The 22786-nt window shown below is 30.8% G+C and overlaps 3 protein-coding genes across 3 annotated transcripts in view; 1 reads left to right on the forward strand and 2 right to left on the reverse strand.

Annotated features, from left to right (window-relative positions):
• The window catches only part of LOC119613604 (formin-binding protein 1-like), a gene marked incomplete at its 5' end in the record, with an annotated part of 36010 nt that extends 13817 nt beyond the window's left edge, over positions 1-22193 (reverse strand). The window contains 2 exon segments of the mRNA XM_037969633.1: positions 1913-1963; positions 22078-22193. Of these exon segments, the coding sequence (XP_037825561.1) occupies positions 1913-1963; positions 22078-22193 (167 nt within the window).
• LOC119613605 (serine protease 1-like) lies at positions 14357-15294 on the reverse strand. The gene has a single exon (XM_037969634.1). The coding sequence runs from the start codon at positions 15221-15223 to the stop codon at positions 14411-14413; it is 813 nt and encodes a 270-aa protein (XP_037825562.1). The 5' UTR covers positions 15224-15294; the 3' UTR covers positions 14357-14410.
• Positions 18884-19853, forward strand: LOC119613606 (serine protease 1-like). Its single transcript, XM_037969635.1, has one exon. The coding sequence runs from the start codon at positions 18915-18917 to the stop codon at positions 19725-19727; it is 813 nt and encodes a 270-aa protein (XP_037825563.1). The 5' UTR covers positions 18884-18914; the 3' UTR covers positions 19728-19853.
• Positions 22194-22786: the final 593 nt, after the last annotated feature.

A 22786-nucleotide genomic window follows, 5' to 3' on the forward strand; every position in this document is an offset into this window, starting at 1 on the left:
CTATATTCCAGACTATAGACTGATCTATAGTCCAGACTATAGACTGATCTATAGTCCAGGCTATAGACTGATCTATAGTCCAGATTATAGACTGATCTATAGTCCAGACTATAGACTGATCTATAGTCCAGACTATAGACTGATCTATAGTCCAGACTAGAGACTGATCTATAGTCCAGACTATAGACTGATCTATAGTCCAGACTATAGACTGATCTATAGTCCAGACTATAGACTGATCTATAGTCCAGACTAGAGGACTGATCTATAGTCCAGACTATAGACTGATCTATAGTCCAGACTATAGACTGATCTATAGTCCAGACTATAGACTGATCTATAGTCCAGACTATAGACTGATCTATAGTCCAGACTATAGACTGATCTATAGTCCAGACTATAGACTGATCTATAGTCCAGACTATAGACTGATCTATAGTCCAGACTATAGACTGATCTATAGTCCAGACTATAGACTGATCTATAGTCCAGACTATAGACTGATCTATAGTCCAGACTATAGACTGATCTATAGTCCAGACTATAGACTGATCTATATTGCAGAAGAAAAAACGAAACGAAAGAAACGAACGAACGAAGAAACGAAAAAACGAAAGAAAGAAACGAACGAAAACGAAAAAACGACGAACGAACGAACGAACGAAAACGAACGAAAACGAAGAACGAAACGAACGAACGAAAGAACGAACGAAAACGAACGAAACAAACGAAACGAACGAAGAACGAACGAACGAACGAAACGAAAAAACGAAACAAAGAAACGAACGAAACGAAAAACAAAGAACAAGAAAGAAACGAAAACGAACGAACGAAAGACAAACAAGAACGAACGAACAAAACGAACGAACGAAGAACGAAAAAAACGAACTAAAACGAACGAACTAAACTAACTAACAACTAACAAACTACTAACTAACTAACTAAACAAACGAACTAACGAACAACGAAACTAACTAACTAACGTAACTAATAACTAAACTAACTAACGAACTAAACTAACTAACAATAACTAACTAACTAACTAACTACTAGTTAACTAACTACTAACTAACTAATTAACTAACTAACTAAGCAAATAAATAACTAGTGCAATTATTAGTTTGATCTGCAGTCCAGACTGTAGTTTGATCTATAAGCAAGTCCACAGTTTGATCTCTAATTACGATAAAAGGTTGATGATAGTTTGCAGATGATAGTTTGATCTTCTGTTCATCACTAGCACATATTTTAGTTTAATCTCTAGTGTATGCTATAGATTGATCTCCATATAGTGCTACAGTGTGATCTCTAGTCCAGACTATAGATTGTTCGATTGTTTGATCTGATGATCAGATTATATTATGATCTATAGCTCTATCCATTTTCTCTTCCATTGATAGTTGTTCTATATAATGGAAACTAAATTAATCTATATTAGTCCAAAGCCTAAAGAGGATCTTAAAAACGAAAAACCCCTTTTATAAGTACATATTAATAAGCTAATATCAAAGTAATTTTTTCGACTTTTTTTCTATTTGCATGGCCATTATTTTCATTTTCTTTGCCATACAATTTTGGCAAAGTTTCAAGAGGAAAAAAAAGAAAGAAAAAAATCGATTTTATTTATTCACATGGTTTATATCAAATAATAAATATTATACCAGTAAATTAAAGAATAAATAGAAAAATAAATAAAATGAAAGAAATATAACATAATAATACTAATATTTAAATGTAAACAAAAAAAAAAATGAAAAGCAAAATAACAAATTAAAAAGAAACTACGTAAGTTTGCAAAACTAAATTTATATAAATAATTTAATAATATACTTTCCTTTAATTAAATAAATAAAGTGATTAAAACTAAAACTAAAAAAAAATATATATATAAAGTTTAAAAAAAATCACTTACTCATTATCTTCTTCTTCTTTCTTTTTGGGCTGATAATTTTTCACTAATCGCCTGTAAAAATAGAAAAAAAAAGAAAAAGATTGAAAAAAGAGAAATTATTATAAAGATTTAATTTAATCAATGATTAATTGGGTTAGTAATTGTTTTATGATTTGTTTCTTTTTATTATTTTTTTATATATTTAGACATGATAGAAATTGTAACAACAAAGAGAAAGAATTATGCATATTATAATATTAATAAAACATGCTTATTATCTTCATTATTATAAACAAATTAACAATTAACATCATCATCATTATTATTAGTATTATTGTTGTTATTTAGTTGGTTACTACTACCTCAACGTGTGGCATGTAACTAACCACTTTTAAGAGTTTTGTTTTTAATTTAATCTGATTTTTGTTAGAGGCTTAAATAAACGTTGCAACGTTTTTTTTAACATGCAACATTATTTGTTGTTTTTTTTTTGCTTATTTTTGTATTTGGTTTTCTTTTTTTTATTTATTTTTTTTTTTTTTTTGTTAAGCGGTGAAAATTAAAATTGATTTAACAAATATGAAGAGGAAAATTGGTGAAAAATATCCAATATATTGAAGCGGATAAATATGGGCTTTTAAACTTCAGTTAATTAATTTGTATTTAACTGTAACACCTTTAACTTTATCCTTGTGTAGAGAGAGCTTTCGGGAGAGTGGAAGAGAGATTGTGATGCTTTTATGAGAGATCAACAGATTAGTGTTTCAATAAAAGTACTTAATGTATAAAGTTGTTTGTGCTTTTGTCGAGGCAAAAGATTGATCTATAGTCCAGACTATAGTTTTATCTAAAATCTAGACTTTAGTATAGATTTAGTTTAATTTAGTCCGGACTATAGTTTCGTCTATAGTCCAGACTATAATTTGATCTATAATCTAGACTACAGTTTGATCTATAGTCCAGACTATAATTTGATCTATAATCTAGTCTATAGTTTGATCTTTAGTCCAGTTTGGACTATAGTAGGATCTATAGTCCGTCTGGACTGTACATTGATCTAGAGTATTGACTTTAGTTTGATTTATAGCTCATACTTGATTCATTTTCTAAACTATATTTTGCTTTATAGTCTGGACTAATTTGATGTATAGACAAGACTATAGTTTGATCTATTGACAAGACTATAGTTTCATCTATAGTCACGACTATAGTTTGATATATAGTCTAGAGTCTAGACTACAGTTTGATCTATAGTCTAGACTATTGTTTTGATCTATAGTCTAGACTACAGTTTGATCTATAGTCAAGACTATAGTTTGATCTTTTGTCTAGACTATAGTTTGATCTATAGTCTAGGCTATAGTTTGATCTATAGTCTAGGCTATAGTTTGATCTATAGTCTAGACTATAGTTTGGTTTATAGTCTACACTATAGTTTGATCTATGTCTAAACTATAATTTGATCTATAGTCTATACTACAGTTTGATCTATACTCTAGACTATAGTTTGATCTATAGTCTAGGCTATAGTTTGATCTATAGTCTAGGCTATAGTTTGATATATAGTCTAGACTATAGTTTGGTTTATAGTCTACACTATAGTTTGATCTATGTCTAAACTATAATTTGATCTATAGTCTAGACTATAGTTTGATCTATAGACTATACTAGTGTGATCTATAGTCTATATTTTGATCTATAGTCTAGACTATAGTTTGATCTATAGTCCAGACTATAGTTTGATCTAAGGTCTAGACTATATTTTAATCAATAGTCTAGACTATAGTTTGATCTATACTCTAGACTATAATTTGATCTATACCCTAGACTTTGATCTATAGTCTAGTCCACATTTTAATCTATAGTTTAGCCAATAGTTTGATCTAGACTGTAGACGATATTTTGATCTAGATCAAACTATAGTTTGATCAAACTATAATTTGATCTGTGGTCTAGACTATAGTTTAATCTATAGTCTAGACTATAGTTTGATCTATACTCTGGACTATGGTTTGATCTAAATTCTAGATTATAGTGTTTGATCTTTATTCCAGACTATAGTTTGATCTATACTCTAGACTATAGTTTGATATATAGTCTAGACTATGACTTGATATATAGTCTAGACTATAGCTTGATCTATAGTCTAGACTAAAGTTTGATCTATAGTCTATACTACAATTTAATCTATAGTCCATATAGTTTGATCTGTTTTCTAGGCTATAGTTTAATCTATAGTCTAGACTATAGCTTGATATATAGTCTAGACTATAGCTTGATCTATAGTATAGATTAAAGTTTGATCTATAGTCTAGACTATAGTTTGTTCTGTAGTCTAAAATATAGTTCGATCTATAGATCGATGTAGTTTAATCTATACTTCAGACTATAGTTTGATCTATAGTATAGTTCCAGATGTAGTTTGATATATAGGTTTTATATTTTAGACTGTAGTTTGATCTAAAGTCTGTAGTTTAGACTATAGTTTGATCTATAGTCAATACTATAGTTCGATATATTGTGCATAATACTGTTTGATCTAGAGCCCAGACTATCGTTCGATCTTTAGTCCAAATTATAGTCTAGTCTATACATTGATCTATAGTCTCTTGTACAGACTATAGTTTGATCTTTAGTCTATAGCTCAGACTATAGTTTAATCGATAATTCAGATTATATGTGGATTGATTTGTTGTTCTACTATATTTTGATCAGTGGCCCAGACTAAAATTTGATCTATAGATTTTAGTTTAAACAATAGTTGCAGTTCAGTTCGATTGTCAAAACTACAGTTTGATCATTAACCGAAAATATATTTTGATCTTTACTTTCGACACAATTACTTTTTTTATCAAGAATTCCTAATTAAATCATTTACAATTGATGTACAAATTTCATTGACCCAGATTGATGTAAAAATTTCATTAACCCAGATTGATGTAAAAATTGTTTAAACTTAATAAATTTATAAATAAACCAATTTTAAAAGAATTTCTAAAATTTGTACTGACACACTTATCTGGTCCTGGAAAAACAATAACAAAAGAAAACAAAGTATTCTAATAATGAAAAGTAAACGTCAAGTACTGACTTGCTAAAATATAGTTAAATTTACTATGATATCTGCTGCTTCGGCACACGTCACGATCTCAATGTTTATATTTGATTCGATATCGAGCTAGATTATAAATATTTGAAGATTGATATGATAACTGTAGTTTTTATAGCATATTTATTTAAAGTGTTTAATTTATCAAAGTAAAATTTAAAAAATCACGCAAAAAGTGCCTTACAAATGTTTGAAAATTTTAACGTTTGTCGGTGATAGTTTATAATCTCTTACGGAAAGTGGGTTTAGGGAACTATAGTCAGACATTATCAAAATATTATCTAATAATATGACTAATCATTTTGGAATATTTCATTCAACTTTATATTAATATGCTTAAAATTACTGTTAGTTATTAGTTTTCGCTTCCCTTAACTTAATTTTGAGAAACTTAATAAATCAAATTATCATCTTCTCTATATTACCGGCTCAAGGGCTTTAGGGAAAAAATAGATTGCTGTTAAAAATATATTGATTGCATTTTCCTAATACAATTAGTTTGTCATCAGCTTGTCATGTTTACTCCAAAAACAACTAAGTATAGACATTAATAATCTCCAGATAATTTCATAATCAAGATTATAATCATTATCATCTTATCCCATAGACATAAACATAAATTTTTCCTTAATTTAATAAAAAAAGAAGATGAATTTTGTTGATTTTTAATGATATAATAACGAGCTGCAAGATAAAAAGAAAATAAAACCCACAAACAATTTCCAACTTAGACTATATCGAAGCTAAAGGACGGACAAATACAGCAAAGTCAACAATTTTAAGTCGTGTTGGTTTTTTCACTATAATTCTCTTGTTAAAATAGTTGTTGCTGTTGCAAGTTTTTGTTGCTGGCAGCCAATAGGTGCAGAAATATGTCTTGCTGCTAAATTTGTCAAATCCAAAGAAAATTATTACAAAATAAAGTGAAGAAATTAAATTGTCCCCTTAGTCAACTGTTCAAGAAAACCCTTTAATTTCAGTTAAAAACAATTTTCTTATATTCACATTTATAAAACAATTACTATATTAGTTTTGTCACAATATACTTCTCACTAGAGAATACACTAGCCACTAAAAGTCTGTGAAGTAACTAATGAAAGGAATTACGTAACTTCAAACAAACAGATTAATACTTTTTGAAAGTTATTTTTTTTCTTCTTTAACAATTCTCTCAGACTTTAACTACTATTCTTCAATTTCAACAGCCAATAACTTGCTAAAAACCAACTCATCCCCTTATTACATTTCTCTAATACCATGCTATAGTTTAGTGTTAACGAAATAAATGTCTTTTTCTTTTCACATTTTCTTTTAGCCATATCTGTCTTGACTTCTTTAAACGTACCATAAATATTTTTCCCATGATTAACCTATTTAAAGTGCAAAGAAATATAAATTTGTATATTTTATCATTTCGTTATGGCAAATAATAATGCAATACATAATAATTTTTGTTTTGTCTAAACCATGCGAAACCGTTTTTACTTGCAATTTAATGACTGTCACTATCATGGAGTGTAAAGTAATAAAATTTAATAGCGACATTTGTAACAAAAATTTAAATATTTTTTTTTTTTTTGAAAGATAATTGTGGAAATGTTTAAACAAAATATTATTAGGAAATTTTCGTTGGCAGCAAATTGTTAAACTGTAAGACAACGGTTGTTGTACAAATAGTTTAGAGATAATTCATTTAATTGATGAAAGAATTGCTTAACTAATTAAATGATTTCTGGTGCATGTAAAATTTGTTTAAATAAAAGAGAATTGAAGTAATTGTACGGTTGATGTAATATTTGTTTAATGATATTTTACTTATTGATGAAAGAATTATTCAATTAAGAGATCTAACTAACTAACTACTACTAACTAACTAACTAACTAACTACTAACTAACTAACTAACTAACTAACTACTAACTAACTAACTAACTAACTAACTACAACTAACTACTAACTAACTAACTACTAACTAACTACTAACTAACTAACTAACTAACTAACTAACTAACTAACTAACTAACTAACTACTAACTAACTAACTAACTAACTACTAACTAACTAACTAACTAACTAACTAACTAACTAACTAACTAACTAACTAACTAACTAACTAACTAACTAACTAACTAACTAACTAACTAACTAACTAACTAACTACTAACTAACTAACCTAAACTAACTAACTAACTAACTAACTAACTAACTAACCTAAACTAACTAACTAACTAACTAACTAACTAACTAACTAACTAACTAACTAACTAACTAACTAACTAACTAACTAACTAACTAACTAACTACAACTAACTAACTAACTAACTACTAACTAACAAACTAACTAACTAACTAACTAACTAACTAACTAACTACAACTAACTAACTACTACTAACTAACTAACTAACTAACTACTAACTAACTAACTAACTACTACCTAACTAGACTAACTAACTACTAACTAACTAACATAACTAACGAACTAGCTAACTAACTAACTAACTAACTAACTAACTAACTAACTAACTAACTAACTAACTAACTAACTAACTTAACTAACGAACTAACCTATAACTAACTACCTAACTCTACTAACTAACTAACCCTAACTAACGAACACTAACTAACTAACTAACTAACTAACTACCTAACGAACTAACTAACTAGCTAACCTAACTACCCTAAAACTAACTAACTAACTACTAACTCTACTAACTAACTAAACTAACTACTACTACTAACATAATAGCTGTAACTAACTAACTAACTAACTAATAGATCTACAATAGAACGTAACATCGAATTACAATAGATGCCACGATCATACAAAATTGATCCACAATTGATCTAGAATAGATCCACAACCAACTCCACAATTGAGTCTACAAAACATCCACAATATTTACAAAATGGTTCAACTACATGTTCATAGATTTATGGAAAAATTGTTAACTAAAACAGAAATGTATTGGAAAGCTTGTTTAGAATATAAGAAACACACTTATCCCGAAAAGTTTCATGGATAGACGCCCTTCGGTTGGGCTCAGGGGCTTTAAACTCTGGGGTATTTGAAATACCGGTTTCGCTAAATTAAGCATTTTTTTGACAAATGGACTCTTTGAAATCCATGTGGACTTTATGTCGCATTGCTCAGGGACATTGTGACACTTTCGAAATTGTCATAACATCCATGGACATTATTACTCAATTTAGTGTATCATAATGTCTATGGACATTATGACACGTTACCCCCATTAATTATTTAAATAAAGGTTCTCCAATTAATGAAAATAATTCGTAACTAATGAACATACTATTGACGTAAAAATTATTTAACTAAAGGACCCACACTTGATGTAAATTCGATATATAATAACAATCCTAGACTGATGTAAAAATAGTTCAATTACAGGACGAACATGTTATGTATAATGTTTTGGAATAGAATCACGATTGATGTAATAATTGTTAGAAAAATACCAACGTTTGATGTAACAATTGTTCAACTAAACGATCCCTGATTAATGTAAAAATTGTTCAATTTAATGACTTAAGATTAATGTAAAAAATGTTTAAGTCAATCTTCTATTTTATCTAAAAATTGATTTAAAAAATTCTTCAACTTAAGAACTCACAATTGATGTAAAATTGTTCAACTTAACTATCCACGATTGATGTAAAAGTTGTTTAAATTTGATGTAAAATTTCTAAAATAAGTAGGTATATGATTCATATGAAAATTCTTCCATAAATAGACACATAATAGATATAAAAAGTGTTGATCTAATAGACCAAGTATTGATATAAAAACAAGTAGGAATGGCCGACTATATAATACCCTACACCATGAGTATATTTAAAAAATTTTTATTTTTCACAAAGAAACTTTTATGTTGAATTTTACGTTAATTCCAAAGTATTTAAGCAATTTATTGATAAAAAACAAATTTTCTAAATGAGGCTTTATATAGGAGTATAGGTCAAACATGGGCCGATCCTCATTAAATTTGGGAAAAGGATATATTTTTAAATAACAGTTAATTATGTTGAGTTTCATTGCGATACAAATGGTTACAAGTCAATTTTAGACGTTTAAAGACATTTTTTGAAGGGGGGTTTGTATGGGGGCTAGGGTCAAATAAGGGTCGATCATTACGAAAATCTGCAGTGTCATTTATACTTATATGAAACTTATTTGTACCAATTTTTAGAGAGATAATAGTATATTTGACGTAATTATGGCATAAAAAGCCCAAATCGGGAGGTACGGTTGTATGGGGTGAAATAATGGACCGATTTCAACCATTTTCAATAGGCTTCGTCCTTGTGCCAAAAAAAAACATGCTTGGTCCAAATTTCATCAAATTATCTCGAAAATTGCGGCCTGTACCTTGCGCACAAGGTTTACATGGACAGCCAGCCAGCCGGACAGACGGACGGACGGACATGTCTTAATCGACTCAAAATGTGATTCTGAGTCGATCGGTATACTTGTGTGTTACAAACATCAGCACAAACGTATAATACCCTCCCCACTATAGTGCTGTAGGGTATAACAAGCCACAATTGATGTACAAATTATTAACAAATGAAACTACAAGTGATGTAAAATTTATTCAACAATTAATGTAAAATTTTTTCAACTAAATAAACTAAAATTTTTCAAAAAAAGAAGCCGATATTTAAGTAAAAAGTGTTGACGATTTAGGTATAGAAACTAATAAAATATGAACTCTATTTAAAACCCTAGTTCTTAGAATAAAATTCATTTAAAATCTAAAAACCAGAATTATTTTTTTAGTTATATTCCCCAGCATTTGTCAGGTGCATAAATGACGTTAACACATTTCAAAAATACAAAAAAAAAAACTTTAATTTCATTTTTATACAAAGTAATGTCATTAAAATAATAATAACAAAAAAAAACTAAATACAACAATTTAATGCCTTAAACCAAAATATAAAAATTAAAAAAAAAAAAACTATAAAAAAACAACAATTGCAACATTTTATAAGAAGTACATGGTCTTTATTTAGTAACAAAATAATACAAAAACAAATAAAAATGTAAACATACTTGAAACTGTCAGTTAAAGTGTCAATATTAGAGTGTTGTGCTTTGTTGTGTCCGTATGATTTTTTTTTCGTATGATGCCAAAAAAGGTCAAAATTACAGAGATTTTTAAGCTGCTTTAAACCACAACACTTGCACTGGTAATATAATTCATACTTTATAGACAATTTTAAAAGCTTCAAGGTTGATCTACAAACTTTAAGAGCAACAAGCCACTAACCACCACCAATCAACTAGCATATGGTGGTTGATTGCATTTTAGTGGCATAAAGAAATAAAGGGTGATTTTTTTGTAATGTATCACATTGATGTAATTAGTATTCAAAGATTAATGTAAGATTTGTTCAATTATAAGATTGATGTAAAAGTTGTTCAACTAAGAGACCTAAGGATGTTGTAAAAATTATTCAAAAATTTAAAAAAAAATGCAACCAATTTTATTAAAGCTTTCATAATTGATGTAAAATTTGTTCAAAAGTTTGACATAAAATTGATGTAAAAATTGGTCAATACAACAAGGATCTACGATTGGTCAGAAAAGGACCGTCTGTTTTGCTTGATCTTGAAAAGCTGTTCAAAATATTAACCTAAAATGAGAGATAAAAGGTATAAGATCATCGGAGAGTCAAATTTCAAATACTGCTAGAGGAGACACCCTTTACAAGTTCAAACAATTGAAATGAAAAACTGCACTTTTTTGTATTATTCTATCAATTGAATTGTACAGAAATTGTTGCAGAAAATCAATAACAACGTGAATAACCGTATCAATTGGCATGAATCAAGATTTTGGCTTGCAAACACTGACAGACATGATACACTAATTAAGAATCAAAATCATTATATTAAAATCTAGCATTTAAGCTAGCTTAACTTTACGAAAAGCTTAAAGTTTCGCTTCAAGAAGAAATCAGTGGTTAGTATAAGCTCTTTTTAATATGAAATTATGAAGTTAATTTAACTTCGATCTAACCAATTATTAATCTAAGCTTTCTAAGCTTAATTGAAGCAAGTTTGTCTGAAAGCTTTTTTAATAAGGAGATGTTCACTGAAGCTAATCTGAAGCTCTCCCTCGTAAGAAAATTTTAAGTTAACTTAAGCATTGCTTAACCGCAGCTTTATTGGTATGAATCTTTAATCGAAGCTTTCCATTTATAAGCTTTTAGTTAGTTAGTTAGTTAGTTAGTTAGTTAGTTAATTAGTTAGTTAGTTAGTTAGTCAGTTAGTTAGTTAGTTTTAGTTAGTTTTAGTTTAGTTAGTTAGTTAGTTAGTTAGTTAGTTAGTTAGTTAGTTAGTTAGTTTCGTTAGTTAGTTAGTTAGTTAGTTAGTTAGTTAGTTAGTTGTTAGTTAGTTAGTTAGTTAGTTAGTTAGTTAGTTAGTTAGTTAGTTAGTTAGTTTCGTTCGTTCGTTCGTTCGTTCGTTCGTTAGTTCGTTCGTTCGTTAGTTCGTTCGTTCGTTCGTTCGTTCGTTCGTTCGTTCGTTCGTTCGTTCGTTCGTTGTTCTTCGTTCGTTCGTTAGTTCGTTCGTTCGTTTTTTCGTTCGTTCGTTTGTTCGTTCGTTCGTTTCGTTCGTTCGTTCGTTTTCGTTCGTTTCGTTTCGTTCGTTCGTTCGTTCGTTTCGTTCGTTCGTTCGTTCGTTCGTTCGTTCGTTCGTTCGTTGTTCGTTCGTTCGTTTCGTTCGTTCGTTCGTTCGTTCGTTCGTTTGTTCGTTCGTTCGTTCGTTCGTTCGTTCGTTCGTTCGTTCGTTCGTTCGTTCGTTCGTTTCGTTCGTTTCTTCGTTCGTTCGTTCGTTCGTTCGTTCGTTCGTTCGTTCGTTCGTTCGTTTTTCGTTCGTTCGTTCGTTCGTTTCGTTCGTTCGTTCGTTCGTTCGTTCGTTCGTTCGTTCGTTCGTTCGTTCGTTCGTTTCGTTTCGTTCGTTCTTCGTTCGTTCGTTCGTTGTTCGTTCGTCGTTCTCTCGTTCGTTCGTTCGTTCGTTCGTTCGTTTCGTTCGTTCGTTCGTTCGTCGTTCGTTCGTTCGTTCGTTCTTCGTTCGTTCGTTCGTTGTTGTTCGTTCGTTCGTTTCGTTCGTTCGTTCGTTCGTTCGTTCGTTCGTTCGTTCGTTCGTTCTTTTCGTTCGTTCGTTGTTCGTTTTGTTCGTTCGTTCGTCTTTCCTCCCCTCTTTCCTCCCCGCTCTTCTTTCCGGCCTCTTTTTTTCCCTCTCAGCCCGCTTTTGTGTCCTCTACCGCTCGTTTCGGAAATCTCACACGCTCCACTTTTTCTTAACAAAATCTATCGTTCAGCTTTTCTTCAGATATCTATCGCTATTGTTTAGCTCTAATTTTCCTTAACTGAATTCTATCGCCTAAGTAATATCAAATCGATATCTAATGCGATCGTTACCAAAAGCTTTCCTAAACGTAAACTTAACGTTTTCCTTAACGGAAATCTATTGCTCTCGTTAGCTCAACATGTTCGCCTATTTTAGCATTTGTTTTTTAAAACATTAATTATTTGGTTTGGTCAAACACATTCAGCTTTCAAAAAACATTCTTAAGAATTATTTTAGTTTTTTTTCTTTTTGTTATTAACAATTTATTACATTAAAACTTGTACTCAAAGTCACTCCTTATTTTGAAATAATTTAATACACTTTACATGGTACTTGTAAACGCCAAAAATAAACAACAACAAAATGTTTAAAAGTGAGTTTTAATATTTTATTACAAACAAAAATATTTCAAGTTATTTTTAACAATTAAAAACACACCTTTTAATGAAATTGTGGCCTCAATTACAATTTCTGGCCAATAAATAAAATTTGAAAAAAGAAAGAAAAAAATTTGACAAATGTTCTGCCACAAATTGTCCACTTTCACACGTCATTGTTTGTTTGTAAAGGTGGGGATATAATATTTCAAATTAAGGGGCGCCTGGTATAGTGTTACTCTAGTTGTAGGTAATTTGTGTATTTCCCCCATATTTTTTTTAATGAGTGTTGCATTTTAGAGTGTTGAGGGTCTCCCCTTTTATTTGGCCAATTGTTTAATGCATTACATACTTAAAGCTATTTGTTGTAATTTAGTTTTGATTGCATTAGATGGGGGTGTCAAATTTCTATTATTGGGGTACTTTGGCCTCCGAACAGTTTATAGAAAGAGCAATTTAAATTTTAAGTGTTTGCTAGATTGTGGGGAAAAGTCGCCAATAAAAATTAAGTGTTTGTTATAGATACTTGTGTAATGATAAGTACAATTTATAAGTTTTTTATGAGTAGAGCAGTTATCATTGAACTCCCCTAAACCAGGAGAATGGTTATCACAAAGTTATCTCAAGCTGTACCGATACCAAGCTTTCCTTAACAAAAATCTTTCGCTACCGTTTAGCTCAAGCTTTCCTTAACAGAAATCTATCATTAACGTTTAGCTCAAGTTTTTCCTTAACAGATCTTTCGATTATGCGTAAGCTCAAGCTTTCCTTAACAGAGATCTATCGCTAACGTTTAGCTCAAGTTTTCCTTAACATAAATCTATCGATTATGGTTAAGCTTAAGCTTTTCTTAACAGAGATCTATCGCTAACGTTTAACTCAAGCTTTCCTTAACAGAAATCTATCACTACCGTTTAGCTCAAGCCTTCCTTAAGAGAAATATATCGGTAACGGTTAGTTCAAGCTTTTCTTAACAGAAATCTATCGCTAAAATTTAGTTGGAACTGCGATTATGGAAACTCCAAAAGATATCAGTTTAGCTCAAGCTTTCCTTAACATAAATCTATCGCTTATGGTTAAGCTCAAGCTTTCCTTAACACAAATCTATCTCTAACGTTTAGCTCAAGCTTTCCTTAACATAAATCTATCGCTAACGTTTAGCTCAAGCTTTCCTTAACAGAAATCTATCACTACCGTTTAGCTCAAGCCTTCCTTAAGAGAAATATATCGGTAACGTTTAGTTCAAGCTTTCCTTAACAGGTATCTATCACTAACGAGTAAGCTCAAGCTTTCCTTAACAGATATCTATCGCTAACTTTCAGCTGAAGCTAATGTTTAAGCTCAAGCTTTCCTTAACATAAATCTATCGCTAACGTTTAGCTCAAGCTTAACTTAACAGAAATATATCGTTAACAGCTAGCTTAAGCTTTCCTTAATAGAAAGCTCAAGCTTTCTCAATCTATCACTAAAGTAAGTTCAAGAGTTGCTTATCGAAAAGCTTTCCTATATTATTATTAGCTTAAGAAATATATCGCTAATACTTTTCTCAACGAAAAATATTACTATCGCTATGGCTATAGCTAAGCTCAACAAAAACACTATATTTTTAATCAAACATTTATTTCATTAAAACCGGAAAATTTTCGCAAAATCGTCTAATAGGCAATGCCAGTATTGGACTTGATCCAATCCAAGTAGCTGGTCAAACGGGTGAAGGCAGCAGGGTAACCCTTAGCACAACCAGCAGCAGCACCGAAAGAGGTCAAACCAACTTGAACCTTGTTGGATTCCAAAACCAAAGGACCGCCAGAATCACCATTGCAGGTAGAGACACCACCAGGGGTAGAAACACAAATGTTGGAGGAGGTAACAATAGAGCTGCCATAAGTTTGGGCACACACAGAGTTGGTAATGACTTGCATACGAGCCCATTGCAAGTTGTTGGTAACACCAGAGGCAGAATCCGAGATACGACCCCAACCGGAAGCGATAACATAATCACCAGCATAAGTAGAGTAAGAGTTGGCAATGGCGGGTAATTTAACAGCTTGGATTCTGGAGGTATAGCTGACAGAAGGAATGCGAATCAAGGAGATATCATTCTTTAAGGTATTGCTATTCCAGCCAGAGTGAATGATAATGTTATCCTTGGCAACGGAGTAGGTGACTTCAGCAGAGGTGCGTACGGTGGCACCCAAATAGACGGTAACCGATTGAATGCCATCGGTACAGTGAGCAGCAGTTAAAACCCATTGATTGCCGATCAAAGAACCACCACACCAGGCAGAGGAGAGAGCGTTAAGTCTTAAGGAAAGACCCACCTGATAGGGGAATTGACCTACAGAAGCAGTATTGCCATTGGTAATACGTCCCTCGCTTTCCAATACAGGCATAACTATATCACGGGGTTCAATAACACCAGCCGAAGCGGTGGCCAAGGCCAAAGCGAATATAATTAAAACTTTCATTGTTGTTCCAAATTGCTAACAAAAAACAACTGATGACTTTTGGGCTCTCGAACCTTAGTATTTATAGTCCAAAAATTTTTTTAGAGGCGCAAGCCTTATCAGGCAATTTATAAAAGAAATCATACTCAAGACGTGAGTCGTTTCCTTATCGTGTTGCATTTATTGTAGAGGAAACTTAGTATTTTGAAGTTATTAGTTTGATTTATTGCCCTATATATTCCAATGATTTTGTGGTATCTCAGATTGGCATTTACTGTTAAGTAGCTTTGCATTACTGCAAACTCATTTTGCTTTTCTTTTGGAAAGTTTGATAAGGTGGTTCTGATAGTGAATGGTCTTAAGAGGCAGTACTTTCCATTGCAGTTTTTGTTAAATTAGATAATGTTAAAAATTATACTCTTGAGAATATTTCCAGGAATAGAGACATTATTTCAAATAGTTTTAGAAGAAAGTCATCAGTTAAATTCCCATTTTCGGCTTTTAAGTTTCAAACGACGAAACTGTGGTAATTTGTCCTATTTTTAACAAAAATTGATCCCGAATCTTTTCCGGAGCCGCAGAGATTATCCTGGTTTCACAACTTTCAGAGATGGTAGTATCGATTCGTTACAAATTGATGCCTTTTCCGTTGAATGAGAACAGCTCGTTTTAGTGATCATGGCAATGAATATTTTTTAAATCGATTGTACGTATAACTCTAAAACGGATTAGTCTAAACTAGTTGAGCCACTCAGCTAACAACCATAGCTTGGGTATCGATCGATGTGTGAATAATGTCCCGATCTAATAACACACATTAGTTAAAACTGCTTTAAAACTGGGAAACGTTGAAGAACATATAGTTATTGACAGTGGAAAATCTTCTAGATCTGATCGAGTGAGATTCAGTTGATGCTGCAGTGACTGTGATTTTAGCCTCATTTTAATAATCTTTCAAAAAACAGATATCCTAGTTTAAATTTTCGGCCCATTGAGCAGACAATCTCTAGTCAATCGAGTTTGATTCGGTTCATTCTTTACTGTAGGAAAACCTTTCCTAACTAGTTAAAACGTTGGACCATTAAACAACTTTTTGAGGAATTATTTTGATCTGTAGAAAAACCTTTTTGCTTCAGATCAAGTGGGTGTCAGTTTTTTTCCTTTTGTTTGTGATCGAGTGGAACTAAGTGTTCTCCAAAGTCAAGAAATATCCAATTGTTCTTTATTGGAGGATAACCTAGTTTAAAAACTTTGGCTCATTGCGCCGACAATATCTGGTCAATCGAATTTGACTCGGTTCATTCTTTTCTGTAGGAAAACCTTTCAATTATGTTCGAATAGAACTCCGAGCTCAAACTAGTTAAAACGTTGGGCCATTAAACTGACAACTTTATGAGGAGTTAAACTCTCTTTGTTTCAAATTGAAGATCCTTCGATTCTGATCTGTTGAGAAACCTTTTGCTTCATATCAAGTGGGTGCCAGTTCTTCTCCAAAGTTAAGAAATACCCAATTGTTCTTTAGTAAAGGAATCAGCAATGTCCGAATCCAAACTAGTTAAAACGTTGGGCCACTAAACTAACAACTTTTTAAGCAGTTAAACTCACTTCGTTCCAAATTGAAGATCCATCTGTTCTAATCTGTAGATCAAGTAGGTGTTAGTTTTTTCCTTTTGACTGTAATCGAGTGGGGCCCTGTTTACTGTTTAAGTTAAGTAACATCCAATAGTTCTTAAGAGGAAGAATAAAGGATCCGTTAAATTCGAGAGTGGTCGATTTTAGTCAAAACTTGTTAAACGAGTTATAATCGGTTCATTTCAAATGAAAGATTCTACTGTTCTTTTTTGTAAAAAAAAACTTATATTTCTGATCGAGTGGTAGTTAGTTTTTTTCCTTGGGTTGTAATCCAAATCGGTACTCAGTTATCTGCAAAGTTATGAAATATCAAATTGTTCTTCAGTCGACAGTGGTCGAGTTTAGCCAAAAATAGTTTAAAACTTTCGGCCGCTGAATTGGTAACATTTTAAAACCGTCAAACTTAATCTGTTCCAAATTGAAGATTCTTCACTTCTGTAAGAAACCCTTTTGGTTGTGATTAAATGAAATCCAGTTTTTATCCAAATTGAAGATCTAATTCTTCTTTGGTGAAGAATAAACGCTCGTTTAATGCAGTCCGAGTTTGGTCGAATGGAAAAACATCTTGTAAAAAAATCAAGACTGTCTTCCAGCGAGTTAGTGATCACATCCCCGCTCGTTGGATTTGACTCCTCCGGGTAACCTGAAGTGGCTGCTAATGCAGTATGTACCTTTGATGGCACTTCGGTGTCCTTATCAGGCATAGCTAGAGCGGTATTTTTAATCGACACTTTCCCAATTTTGGACAGCACTGCTGTTCTGTCTTCTGGCGAGTGTGTGATTTCCTCCTCGCTTTTAGGATTTGACTCCTCAAAATTACCAGTACTTGCTAATGATGCTTTGGGTACCGTCTTTGGTGTTTTAGTGCCCTTATCGGGGCCGATTTTGATATCCCTTTCAATTGGCGCCTCCCCAATTTTGGAAAGGGCAGCTGCACCTTCTTTTGGCGAGTTAGTGGTAGCTTCTTCGCTTTTAGGATTTGACTCCTTAACGTTATCAGTAGTTGGTATTTTAGTGTCCTTTTCGAGGCTTGTTGTTGGTGCTCTTCACTTGTAAAGTGAACCGATCTAATAACAAGGATTAATCTAGTTTGAAACCTTGAACTGCTGAACTTGGAACCTGTGAACCAAAATAAAGATTATATGTTCCTTTCTGTTATGGAACAAATGTTCCATAACAATCGAGAAGAGAATATCAAATTGTTCTTTAGAAGAGAAACAACTAGTGGTTGATTCAGTATTGGCAAAGTTTAAACCGCTCTTTAAGCTAGTCTAAAACCTTGCGCTGCTGATCATCACAATTTTTAACCAAGTTCGAGACGTTCCTTTCTGTAAGAAAATCATCTGCTTGTGCGCGAAAGGGAGAAAAAAACTTCCTTTAGCCAAGATCGACACGTTCCTTTCTGTAAGAAAATTCTCTGGCTGCGAGCGAGAGGGTTTCTCCCTCCCATCCGGTTGATTCAAGTGTTTTAATTATCGTCGGATCTTAGGTGCCCATCGCATTTACATATATAGTTATGAGTGGGACTCAGTCAAATGGGAATTAGTTGAGTCAAAACATGCTTCAGCGCTGAACAAAAGCTTTCGATTAATCAAACAGAATCGTCGAACAGTGATCGTTGAGTTTTGCCAAATAGGAACTAGCTTAACTAGTTAAATCCGCCAAGAAAGTTTGAAGTGTTTGAAATTATCTATAATGAAATTTTTGAAACAAACCACCTCTAAAAATGACGTCAAAACTTACTATAAATAAAGGCTACTGAATAAAATTCCAAATATATATGATAAGATACTTAAAGTCAAAGCAAATAGTTTTAACTTTATCACAAAAAAAAGTTGTATTTAAAAAAGTAATCAATAGAAAACGCGTAAAAACTTAATGAAAAAAAATTACTTAAATCTAAGGGTTTTCCCAACTAGACACTCGTACAAAAGATTTCCTTTAGTAAAGAATTAAAATAATAAATAATAAATCTTATCTCCACAGCTAGGAAAACCAAAGACTATGGAGAAAATTTCACTATAAAACCTTTGAAGAAAAAGCTTCTAACTTTAGTAGTTTTGCAAAGTAGTTGAACAACATGAAATTCTTAATCATATTTGCTTTGGCTTTGGCCAGTGCCTCCGCTGAATTGCAGCAACGCAATGTTGTAGTGCCCGTCGTTGAAACTGAGGGTCGTATTACCAATGGCAATAATGCTGCTGTGGGTCAATTTCCCTATCAAGTTGGTTTATCGTTGAAAGTTAATTTTCTTTCCTCCTCCTGGTGTGGTGGTTCTTTGATTGGCAACCAATGGGTTTTGACTGCTGCCCACTGTACCGATGGCATTAACACCATTACCGTATACTTGGGTGCTACCGTGCGTACCGCTGCTGAAGTTAGCTATACTGTTACCAAGGATAATGTCTTGATTCATGCTGGCTGGAATAGCAAAACCTTGAAGAATGACATCTCTTTGATTAAGATCCCTGCTGTTGCTTATTCGGCCAAGATCCAACCGGTTAAATTGCCTGCCATTGCCAATTCTTATTCGACTTATACTGGTGATTATGTCATTGCTTCCGGTTGGGGTCGTATCTCCGATGAGACCAGTGGTGTTACTAATCATTTGCAATGGGCTCGCATGCAAGTTATCAGCAATGCTGTTTGTGCTCAAACTTATGGTTCTTCCATTGTTACTACTGCCTCCAATATTTGCATTTCTACTGCTAATGCTGTTTCCACCTGCAATGGCGATTCTGGCGGTCCTTTGGTTTTGGAATCCACCAAGGTTCAAGTTGGTTTGACTTCGTTCGGTGCTAAAGCTGGTTGTGAAAAGGGCTATCCTGCCGCCTTTACCCGTTTGACCAGCTATTTGACCTGGATCCAGGCCAATACTGGCATTGCTTACTAAGTGTTTTGAAGTAGTAGTTGTTAGTAGTCGAATAAAATTGTTTGAATTTATAAACTAATATTTCTGGTTCATTAATTTAAACTATTTTAAAGAATTATTAATCATTAAACAAACCTCCGAAAAGTATGCCAAGTTTTTAAATTAAAACGCTTTTAAATGGATTTTAATAAAGCGCCTAGGGCTATACTTTACTTAGAATAATAAAGGGTAGTTATAATTGTTGTAATAAAATGCAACATCCTAAAAGTATGCCAACGTTTGTTATTTAAAAAGCTTTTAATAAAGCGCCTAGGGTTATACTATTATGTATTTGTAATTCTAAGCTGAAAATTTCTATTAGAATTGTGGTGAAATAGTGAATAATAAGAGGAAATAAAGGGCCTTGAACTGAAGAGAACTAAAGCAAAAAGAAAGAGTTTGATAACCATCAGAGGTGCCCGATAGAGGCATATGTAGATTATTGTTATATTTTGAATGGATAACCGTTTATTAGAACGATTGCTTTAAAACGTAATCGATTACTTTTGTTTTTGTAATAAATAGAATGATTACCTTCAAAAGTAATCGATTACTTTTTGGGAATATTATGTTTTTAAAAGATTTTTTGCTTTAAAAACGTCTTTTTTAATGAAAATATTAACAAAAACATTATTTATTTTATTTTTCGTGTGGTTACATTAAAAAGTAATCGATTACTTTTTGTAATTTTAAGGGTTTTTTTAATTTTTTTTTTCAATTGAAATGAATAGTCTTAATATTAAAATATTAAGGCAAACATTTTTAATGTAAAATTCCACGATTACTTTTAAAAGTATTCGGTTACTTTTAGCAAATAAAGGTTAAAACTGATAAAAATTGTGGTAATAAAACACACACACAGTTATTTATATTATAATTTTAAGAAAATCATTGTTTTTTTAATAAATAAAATGGTTACTTTCAAAAGTAATCGATTACTTTTTGAATTTTTTCATATTTATACGATTTTTTTTAATTTTTTAATTAAAATACATAGTTTTAATGCAAAAACATTTAAGACAATCACTTTTAGTTAAAAAGTCATGATTACTTTTAACAGTAATCGGTTACTTTTGGCAAATAATATTTAAAACAGTAAAAATTGTATTAACTTTACTTTTAGTTATGTTATTTTAATAAAACGTTTATGTACAACTTTGTTTTATTAACAAATAAAATGGTTACTTTCAATAATAATCGGTTACTTTTTAGGAAATGTAGGTTTTTATACAATTTTTTTAAATTAAAGTGAATAATTTTAATAAAAAATTGTTAAGACAATCACTTTAGTTCAAATTTTCATGATTACTTATAAAAGTAATCGGTTACTTTGGCAAATATTGCTTGAAACAGTAAAAATTTTATTAACTTTACTTTTAATTATGTTATTTTAATAAAACGTTCATGTACAACTTTGTTTTAGTAACAAATAAAATGGTTATTTTCTATAAAAATCGGTTACTTTTTAGGAAATGTAGGTTTTTAGAGGATTTTTTTAATGAAATTGAATAATTTTAATACAAAAATATTAAGACAGTCATTTTTAGTTCAAAACTTCACGATTACTTTCAAAAGTAATCGGTTACTTTTGGCAAATATAGCTTGAAACAGTAAAAATTGTATTAACTTCACTTTCAAATCGTGATTTTTCAATAAAACGTTTATGTAAAACTTTGTTTTAGTAATAAATAATATGGTTACTTTCAAAATTAACCGATTACTTTTTGAATTTTTTCTTTTTATATTATTTTATTTGAATTTTTTAATTAAAATTAGTACTTTTAATACAAAAGTATTAAGACAACAATTTTTAGTGTAAAAATTTCATGATTACTTTTAAAAGTATTCGATTATTTTTGGAAAATATTGCTTGAAACAGTAAAAAATAATACAAAGCATTTAATTATGTTATTACAATTTATACAATGTTTTAATTATATTATTTTATTAAAGAGTTTATGAAAAACGTTGTTAATGTAATAAATAAAATGGTTACTTTTAAAAGTAATCGATTACTTTTTAGCAAATTTAGGTTTTTATAATAGTTTTTTAATTAAAATATATAATTTTATTACAAAATATTAAGACCAATAAGTTTTAGTGTAAAATTTCATGATTACTTTTAAAAGTAATCGGTTACTTTTGGGCAAATAATGATTAAATCGTTAAAAATTTTGATAATTAAGCTTTAAATCAACTTATTTTACATAAAATTTAAAAAATTAACTTAGTTTTTTTTAGGTTACTTTCATCAGTAATTGACTACTTTTAGGGATTTTTTTCTTTCTCTTTCCTTTAGAAATAGTTTAATATGAAAATTCCTTAAACTTACCTTAATTTAGCGGCATATTCTGTTTCTATCGCTAAGCGATCTCTTATAAAATTTGCATATTTATCCAAAAATTCAATGCCTTTATTTGTGTGTATCGCTAAATTATCGTACTGATCCTGTAAAGAGATTAAAAAACAAAATAAAAATAAATAAATATTTCAAACTAAAAACTATAAATTATTTTATTATACATAAATTTAATTTATAGTTTTTCAATATAAAATCAAAAGGTCAACATTTTTTGATCAATTCAAAACAAAAAAATAAATTAATTAAATATTTGGCCATATAATTTTTTTAATTTAAAATTCTATTTTCAAAAGCTTTAGCCTAAAATCTTGTGGAAGTTTTCTACATTTTTTTGCAACAATTTCTATTATTTATATATTTTTCATTAAAATGAATTTGAGAGTAAATTGTAGTATATTTAGCTTGTTTAATTAAAATTTTATTTTTAATTGATTACGTCCATCATTAGGTTTGCTGTGTGCTGCTGGAAACAGATATTTTGCAAAAGAAATAAAATAAGAATTGCTAAAATTATTTTTAAAGATTTTGGGCAAGAAAATGTCTATTATTAAAATGTTGAGTTGTTCAATTGACGTAGTACGCAGCCAAAAATGGTGTGTTTAACCCTTTGGGAAATTCACAGTATAGGTAAGATTTTAAAAATATAATTTAAAATTATTAATTAGGTTAAGAAAAATAT

This window comes from Lucilia sericata, unplaced genomic scaffold (genome assembly GCF_015586225.1).
Source record: "Lucilia sericata isolate MDLA Ls3-8-SP2 unplaced genomic scaffold, ASM1558622v1 Contig002209F_arrow, whole genome shotgun sequence".
In the NCBI taxonomy this organism is placed as follows: domain Eukaryota; kingdom Metazoa; phylum Arthropoda; class Insecta; order Diptera; family Calliphoridae; genus Lucilia; species Lucilia sericata.